The sequence below is a fragment of the Sinocyclocheilus rhinocerous genome, unplaced genomic scaffold, assembly GCF_001515625.1.
Source record: "Sinocyclocheilus rhinocerous isolate Xijiao unplaced genomic scaffold, SAMN03320098_v1.1 scaffold1493, whole genome shotgun sequence".
NCBI lineage: Eukaryota > Metazoa > Chordata > Actinopteri > Cypriniformes > Cyprinidae > Sinocyclocheilus > Sinocyclocheilus rhinocerous.
The window spans coordinates 408020-417801 of NW_015640467.1; the positions used below are offsets into that span (position 1 = coordinate 408020).

Sequence of the window (9782 nt, forward strand, 5' to 3'; positions counted from 1 at the left end):
GGTTCAACCGTAATTTTACGAAGCTACGAGAATACTTTTTGTGCGCAAACGAAAAAAAATAACGACTTTATTCAACAATTCGTCTCCTCCGCATCACCCTAGCGCCATTTTGGAGAGTATCCACTGAACGTAAATTGCGTGTGCTGTTTTGTGTTAGCTGCGCCACACGGATACGTCGTTTACGCTTTGATTTGAATGAAAACAATGTATCCGTGTGGCGCAGCTGACACAAAACAGCATACGCAATTTACGTTCAGTGGATACTCTCCAAAATGGCGCTAAGGTGATGCGGTGATACAGATGTCCTTGTTATGTTTCTGGACCTTGATCGTGGTAGTACCCTTGCTGTCTATGGGAGGGTCAGAGAGCCCTCAGATTCCATCAAAAATATCTTAATTTGTGTTCCGTAGATGAACAAAGGTCTTACGGGTTTGGAACGACATGAGGGTGAGTAATTAATGACAAAATTTTCATTTTTGGGTGAACTATCCCTTTAAACACTATTTTTTGTCACATGACCTCAAGTGGCATCCAGTTTAGCTGTTTTGCTGCGCTCAGAATAATTTCAGCCCAGTGTAGTTTAGTGATGTAGGAGTGAAATGTTGGCGCTGTGTTGCTTGTTTCACAGGTTTTTAAGCGCTCTCGCAGTCCTAGCAGAGCGGCCCGAGTTGGTGGAGCGTGTAATGATCACCAGAACCATATGCCAGGAGGGAGCGTATCAGGTGCGGCTCTGTAAGGACGGGACGTGGACGACGGTTCTGGTGGACGACATGCTGCCCTGCGACGAATACGGATTTCTGCTCTTCTCACAGGTTTTCGTTGCTGAGCTTGAGTTTGTTTGTTAGGACTGATTTTACAAGCTTACAAGCTTGCAATTAATAGACTGATCATGATGATTTGAAATAACTGCGATCACTACGATCACTGAGCAGTTTCAAATATTGTCATCCAATGTAAATAATTGCACATTTTTACCTACATGACAACCAGAGGGAGTGATAAATTAATTGAAGTTAATTGTAACAGCAAATAGTTTGGATACATACATATTGTTTATTGATCACAAATCAAATCTACATTTATCTGAAAAGCAAATTAAATACATATTTTGCACCATATTTATTAAATATATATTTAAATTGTAATTAATTTTATATTATATACATATTTAATGATGGCCAATGAGTTTTTTTAATGAAAACTTATTAAAAGTAAATTAAACTTTAATGAAGTTAAATAAAGAATTGCACATTTTTACCTACTAAAAAACAATATGTAATGTAGTGACAAATTATTTAAAAAAATTTTTTTTTTTTTTTTTTTTTTTTTTTTTTTTTTTTTTTTGTATTTAAGAAGTAAGTGAAAAGTGTTTTAAACATTGTAAAGATTTGAATGTTTTAAATGAATTAAAAAAATTATAATATTATTACTACATTTAATTGTATAAATGTTAATATATTTTAAATATATTTTATTAATTACATTTTATATACTATTATTAGCATTAAAATGTTGTTATGATTAAATATATTGAATGTAATTATATTAAATAAAACAGTTTAAATATTTTTGGCTTTTTATTATAAAGTAGCGTATGAAAAAAATGTTAAAGATTCTAAATTGTATTTTTGGAAATGATACTTTTGCTGCAAACATTACTTCCTGCTAAGGGCTTGTATTAATATTTTTTTGAATCTCTCTCTCTTTTTTCGGTGTTTTTCTCTTTGACAGGCTCAGCGGAGGCAGCTGTGGGTTGCGCTGATAGAAAAGGCTCTTGCGAAGCTGCACGGGTCGTATTTTGCGCTGCAGGCCGGTCGTGCCATCGAGGGTTTGGCGACGCTCACTGGCGCCCCCTGTGAAAGTCTGATGCTGCAGGTCAGCTCAACCAACCCACGGGAAGAGCCCATCGACACGGACCTCATATGGGCCAAAATGCTCAGCTCCAAAGAGGCCGGGTACGGCGACACACACTCCAGATTATTCAATTAATTGTCCTGTAATTTGAGCCCTGAAATTTATTCACTGTGCTCTGGACTCGCTAATTTCAAGGCACATTATAAGAAGACAAGGTGTCTTTTGTCCTTTATAATGAAGGAAAAAAGACAATAAATTAATTTAAAAAAACAAAACAAATTAGATGGTGTCTTACAAAGTATTCTAGGCTACTTGGCAATTACAGGACAAATAATGTCCACATACTATTAGGGGTGCTCTGATTGATTGACTACTGATCGCTATCGACTGATAATTGCTTTGGGAAGTTTGATGAACGTCTGTAAAAATCCTGATTGGAGCATCACTATAAATAATTCTACATGATAAAAAGAAGGCTTCAAAAAGATCGGTATCGCTGGTCGTATCGATAGATACTGCTTCCTGTGATCGACAAACGGTGATCGGCTCCAAAAATCCTGATCAGAGCATCCTTACTAGCATTAGTTATACATACAGTATCAGCTGAACAACGCAAATTATATTGCTAATGATTGATAATTATATTATTTATAAACATGTCTATAATCATTATTGTAGAATTTACAATACATATTATATCTAAAAGACACATTGTTGGATATTTTCAGCCATTATTTAAAAGTTGTTGTAATCATTTTATATAAAGTAATTGCTGTATTTAAACAAATGTAACCTGTTTCAACTAAAATATTTGTTTGTTTATTTTCTATCTGTCTGTTTATTTGTGATTCTGGTGTGTTATGTTCTGTTTTATTATTTGTTTATTAAACTAAAAATTAAAATTTCCCAAAAATCAAATATTCAAAAAATAATATAAAATGAAACGGCTAAAAATATTATGAATATACAAGATTAAAATGTTGAATTTTGAATTATCTGTGCTACGAAGTGTTATTTTTTTTATTTGAATATTCATATGGTATTTATATACCAGGATATATACAGTATGTATTATTGTTAACTACAAATTATTTTAAAAAATTGTTTACTTGAAATAAAAAAAAAACTTTAACTGAGATAAAATAGTTTATATATAGATATATATATATATATATATATATATATATATAATGTATGTATGTGTATATATATATATATATATATGTGTGTGTGTGTTTTATTTCAGTTAGTTGCCAAAGTATAATTTCTCTACTAAAACAACTACAACTAAAATAACTAAAATTAATAAAACATGATAACTAAAAAATCAGTGATACTAAAACACCTCTGTTCTACACTGGTGTAACTGTGAAGTGAGTTAAGAGGTTTGGGTTTGTGATCGTTGTCTGTGTGTGTCTCAGCTTTCTGATGGGGGCGTCCTGTGGTGGCGGGAACATGAAGGTGGATGATGCTGTATATGAATCTCTGGGGCTCCGCCCACGACATGCCTACTCCATACTGGACGTCAGGGATGTTCAGGGCTACAGGTCAGACACGTTCACAGCATGCATGCTGTCAAAAAAGAGTTTCTTCACCCATACGACACAAAAGATCACTGTTTGTAGGGGTGTGATGTTACACGTATTCATACTGAAAACGTTCAGTACGGGTTTTTTGCTTCGGTACGCAGTGTTGTTTTAACCACTGCGTATGCAGAAGTTAATATGGAACTTCTAGTTTTATATATCCTCATTTTAACAAAACAATACCGATTCTTAAATCCCAAGATCGATTATTTAGTCTATGCTGTTTCAGTGAATAAAACTTCATTAGATATTATAATATAACAGTAAGCTTTGTGTTTAGTGACTTTCAACAAGAAACAAAGTCTCATGTTTCATATTCTGTCCATTTTATCAGGAAGTTCAAGCTTTAAATGCTGTTTTGACACACTTTAATGTTTCACGACAAATCAATCACGTGTTTCAACTGTGAAAAGATGTCATTAAAACCGCTTGTAAACCGTATCACGTAGCATTACATTTGGCTCATTTGCTAAATATATGCACTATATTAGCCTATATATTCAATATATTTATTTAACCTGTTAGTTAACGTAACTGTCATGAAAACAAGTTATGATTATATTTCAACAACACACTGGAGTAGAAACATCATTTTCTAGATTAAGTTAATGTAAAAACTGCCTTATGTGTAATTTACATTTGCATACAATTTTTTTTATTTCAGTGCTGATTATTATATCTAAAAATAAATAGCAATTGAATTTAATAGTTTGGATTTCTTTGTTAATTGTAACTTTTAATATTATAGTAATATGCAAGTTATACGGCTCCTATATAATTTACAGCATTAGCAGAGGTAGATTATTTTTTTAAACAAATTTATTTAAAGACAGAGCCACAGTTTGTTCGGTAAACCACCGTTTAATTAAAAAGTAAAAAAGAAGCAGTTTGATGTTGATTTAGATTGCTTCCATTGTCCTCATTTGTAAGTCGCTTTGGATAAAAGCGTCTGCTAAATGTCTAAATGTAATGTAAACAACCCTCTACATTGTGAGTAAATCACTCTCAAATGCGACTAAATCTTACTCTGGGCGACTAAATAATGTCTAACATTAGCCATTGGCTAATAAATTCTTAGATTTTACACGCCAGTATGGTAAACGTGTGTGTGTGTGTGTGTGTGTAAAATAGTATATCAGTCTGGCGAGTAAACAAAAAAATTTACTAGCCAATGGCGATTATATTGCCAAGGTGTGCGTAGAGGGTTGGTAAATGATGTTTAGTTGCTGTTACCGAACCGTGACTGTCATTTTTGTGTACTGTTACACACCTGCTGCTTTGCATATAATGAAGATGATTCATGCTGTCATGCAAAGAACAAAAAAGTAGTCCATAGATGTTTTCTGAGGTCATATGATGGCATGCATGAGGAGGTGGGTTGTCTTTAAATCGTGAGTGACGCGTGCACTCATTGTGACAGAACAATAAAAGCAGGCCAGAGCTGTAAATCTTGAGCGGTTCTGGTAAAGGACGGCGGCTTTTGTGTTCAGGCTGCTGCGTTTGAGGAACCCCTGGGGCCGGTTCTCCTGGAACGGCTCGTGGTCAGACGAGTGGGCCGACTGGCCGCAGCACCTGCGTCACGAGCTCATGGCTCACGGCAGCAGTGAAGGCGTCTTCTGGATAGAATACGGAGACTTCATTAAGTGAGTCATTAAGTGCTTCATCTGTGTTAAATTGACCTTTAATCTGAGATGAGCTTCATCAGAGCTTTCCATAAATAAAGAGCACCTCGTTAGTGGACAGAAGTCTTTCAGAAGTGATGTGAATGTGCAGGAGGCTGATGGCCTGTTTATTTACTTTCTATTTTATGTATTATTAATTTTTTTGTTTTTTTATTATACATATATTAGTAATTAGATCTAAATAAACTTGGAGAAAAATGAGGACACCATATTTAATTAAAATTATTATATTCAATTCTAATGAATTTATATGCATATTATTAATGATGGAAAGTGAGATCTACATAAACACATTTCACACCATTTTAATATAAAATTATTGTGCTGTTTTCTGAAAATTCTGTTTAAAGAATATATTAAAATTAATGAATTTTAAATTCTAGAAACATTATTTAATGATGCAAGAGATCTACTTAAATTTGACAAATGTGATGTAAATGTGCTGTATATTATTTTTATTATATTATGTATTATATACAAATTCTGTTGTTGTTTTTTTTATTACATACATATGAGCAAATTAGACGAACTTGGAAAAAACAAGACATATTTACAACTTATTTATTAAAAAATATTATATTAAAATCTACATAAAAATACGTTTTACACAATTTTAATAAGAAATATTAAAGCTTGTAAAAAAATAAAAAAGTAAATAAATTATATTTAAGAACATTATATTAAAATGAATTCATTTTATATTATATAAACATTATTTAATGACATGAAAGACACATTTTACATGAAATTTATAAAAAATTCTTAACATTTTAATTGTATGTATTAGTGATGCCAAATGAGATCTACATACATTTGAAAACAAAAAAAGACTTATTTTACATCATATTTATTACAAATGTTAAAAATGTATTAAATTTGTTAAATCCATAATAAATACAAACAATATCTACATACATTTTTAAAAATTACTTATTTTACACCATATTTCTTACAAACATTACATTACAATTCACTTAGTTTATTATGATATACATTTTCAATTATTTTATATGAGATCTATGTAAACAATATTAAAGACATTTTACACAACTTTTATTAACAATATTAATTAATATACATTTAATAATGGCAAATGAGATCTAAATTTGAAAAAAAAAAAATTATTTTAACAATTTCATTAAATTCAAATCATTAATTTGATATTTTATTCATATTCTTTAATGGTTGTAAATGACAAAATAATTATATTTATTTAAAAATTTATTCAAGTAATTCCAATTGGGTATTGTTATCAACTGATGTTCAAATTGGCCAAAATACACAATCATCCGTCTGACCGACATATCAGTCTATCATTAGATCTAGTAACTGCAACAGAAAAAAACCTTATTTAATCTTGTGCGTGCAGGTATTTTGATTCGGTGGATATCTGCAAGATTCATCCTGATTGGCAGGAAGTTCGTCTGCAGGGCTGCTTGCCCTGCCGGGCGAGTAAACCGGTGACTGTAACCGCCCTCACGGTCCTGGAGAGAACCACGCTGGAGTTCGCCCTCTTCCAGGAGGGCAGCAGGTAAATAACAGCAAAATAAATAAAGAATGAGGCATGAAATATTAACCATAAAACAACAACAACATCAATTCTGTGCCATTGCTCCAGGCGTTCAGACACGGCCGACAGTCACCTGTTGGATCTGTGCATCATGGTCTTCCGGGCCTCGTTCGGTAACGGGAATAGGCTGGTCCTGGGACGTCTGCTGGCACACAGCAAGCGCGCGGTGAAGAAGTTTGTAGGATGTGATGTGATGCTGGAGCCGGGAGAGTACGCGATGGTCTGCTGTGCCTTCAACCACTGGCAGATGGACCTGACGGGCGCTTCAACACCAGGTACACAAACACACGCTTGATTGACCCTTCGCCGGGAGTTTGATTGACAGGCGATCTGACCAATCATAACACTGAATCTGGAATTCTGTCCGACAAACAAACCAGACAGGAGAGTAGATTAACTTGAAAAGCGGTATGTTCTGACGTCTTTCTGCGGCTGAAACAAGATCCATTCTGATGTTCATTCATGTTTATTTTGTGCTATAACTAGTAAAGAGGAAGAGATGATGAGAACTGAGGCGCTACAGCGATCTGTCACCACACATTAAAGAGCCACAAAATGCTATTCATTTGAATTTCTAAAAAATAAAGACAAAATGTTGAAAGCTGAGACTGTTTCATACCTAAAGTAACCTGCTCTGTCTCAGTTTTCAGTTTCCTCTTTGCTCTGCGATGTATTTTTCACTGCGTGAGAACATGATGTGTGGCGTGAGAGCGCCATGGTTTGTCGGACGTAGCAACTGTAACTAAGGGGGCGGGTCTTTGCGACGGGGCAATACAATTATAAAACGGTTAGTTCCAGTCCTTGATTCTGATTGGTCAGCAGCTGTTTTATATTCACGATAAAGCACCAACGGTTCTGTGTATCACTGCAACAACATAAACAATCAATATAGCACCAGAAATGTTCATTCATGTTTATTTTGTGCTATAACTAGTAGAAGAAGAGATGATCGGTTCACGTGCTACAGCGATCCGTCACCACACATTAAAGAGCCACAAAATGCTATTCATTTGAATTTCTAAAAAATAAAGACAAAATTTTGAAAGCTGAGACTGTTTCATACCCAAAGTAACCTGCTCTGTCTCAGTTTTCAGTTTCCTCTTTGCTCCGCGATGTATTTTTCACTGCGTGAGAACATGATGTGTGGCGTGAGAGCGCCATGGTTTGTCGGACGTAGCAACTGTAACTAAGGGGGCGGGTCTTTGCGAAGGGTCAATACAATTATAAAACGGTTAGTTCCAGTCCTTGATTCTGATTGGTCAGCAGCTGTTTTATATTCACGATAAAGCACCAACGGTTCTGTGTATCACTGCAACAACATAAACAATCAATATAGCACCAGAACGGTGTTATGTATTTCAGCAAAATTAATTCTTTGTTATTTATGTGATGACCAGCAGCTGTTTTATATTCACGATAAAGCACCAACGGTTCTGTGTATCACTGCAGCAACATAAACAATCAATATAGCGCCAGAACGGTGTTATGTATTTCAGCAAAATTAATTCTTTGTTATTTATGTGATGAATTATGAGCGACCCCTGCTGGCCTTATGTTGCATCATTCACCTTTAACCCGCCGTTAAAGAAACTCTTCTCGTATGGGAGAAACATTGATAAGCGTGTGTCTGTGTGGAAGCCTGCAGTTTACACAAGTGTGGAGGGAATTTTATACTGTATTTATTAGTTTTCTTTTTGAGGTATGGTACTGTATGTCCATGAATTTAGACTTTAATGACGCTTGCAATCTCGCACTGTGCCGCGAATCGTTCTGTTTTAAACTGGAAAACAGGCGTTTTCTCATGCTGAGAGATAAGCAGATGTATGTGAGAAAAGATCATATATGGTGTTTAAAAAGTGAGATGAGAACAGTTCCTGTTCTCTGTTTTTATTTGAGCTTCATAAGATGAGGCTTGTTACATCAGAACATTCTCTTGCCGTTTACTGTCACTGTCAGGGACTATTTTTTAGTGGAAGGATAGAATTTAATGAATTTACTTAACAAATCAATGCATACATTTTTGGTTTTAATATTTGTTTTGTGTGGTAGCCGTTTCCTAAAAGCAATAAGGCACTCGAGGCGTGCTGTGTTGTGAGTAAGTCATGGCTTTCAGCCGTGACAACGTGCTTCAGCCGTGACCTGTTCACAATACAGGCCTCTCGTACCTTATTGCTTACTAAACACACTCTGGAGAGTAAGCAGGACTCATTTTGGATGAGATTTAGAAAGCACGTTTGTGTGTTTTTGCAGTCTCCAGCCCCACCAACGCTCGCAGACCCAGTCAGGATTTCCCAGGGTACATCTTGGCCATCTACAGCTCCAGACAGGTGATGGTGGAGCAGGTGGAGGCCACATCCACCACACTCGCTGACGCCATCATCCTGCTGACGGAGAACAAGGGAGAGAGACATGAGGTACTGCAACACACTCACACCCACCGCATGAAGAACTTTCAGAATCATTTCTCCAATGCATCTAGATGAATATGTAAATATATGTATGGCTTTTAATTTGTGAGAATGCTATGATGAATAAAATGGCTATATGAGGGAAAGACAGGTTAACTTTATATATGTATATGATTTCATGTAATTTATTGAGATTTTGTGTCATTTCAAACTTTTTTAATAATAGGAATTAATAACTGAATAATTCCTGAATACTGGATAATATATATATATTTATTATAACATCATTTTATTATATAGTCATAATCAAATCAGTTTGCAATAATATTATTAATAATAACATATATGATTAACAAAGTTATGTATTACAAAGTTATCTATAAGTTCTTAATATTTTTATAATACTTTATATAAAATTAACATATATAAATTATATGAATATAAAATCAATTTTGTATATATGTAAATACAGTACACTTTTGTTACATAATATAATCATAAATATATAGTATTGATCACAGATGTATGTATATGTGATCAATACTATATTATGTACTATATGCAATATTTATTTATGATCATATATATATATATATATACACTGTATATACACAGTATATATCTATATGTGTGTGTAATATATATATATATATATATATGTGTGTGTGTGTGTATATATATA

The 9782-nt window shown here is 34.0% G+C and overlaps 1 protein-coding gene across 1 annotated transcript in view; it reads left to right on the forward strand.

Moving 5' to 3' along the window:
- LOC107753037 (calpain-15-like) overlaps positions 1 to 9782 on the forward strand; it is a 29349-nt gene that overhangs the window by 14346 nt on the left and 5221 nt on the right. The window contains exons 4-10 of the mRNA XM_016569143.1: positions 629 to 812; positions 1732 to 1955; positions 3276 to 3401; positions 4931 to 5083; positions 6492 to 6653; positions 6741 to 6967; positions 8943 to 9106. Coding sequence (XP_016424629.1) covers positions 629 to 812; positions 1732 to 1955; positions 3276 to 3401; positions 4931 to 5083; positions 6492 to 6653; positions 6741 to 6967; positions 8943 to 9106 — 1240 coding nt within the window. The remainder of the gene's footprint in view (positions 1 to 628; positions 813 to 1731; positions 1956 to 3275; positions 3402 to 4930; positions 5084 to 6491; positions 6654 to 6740; positions 6968 to 8942; positions 9107 to 9782) is intronic.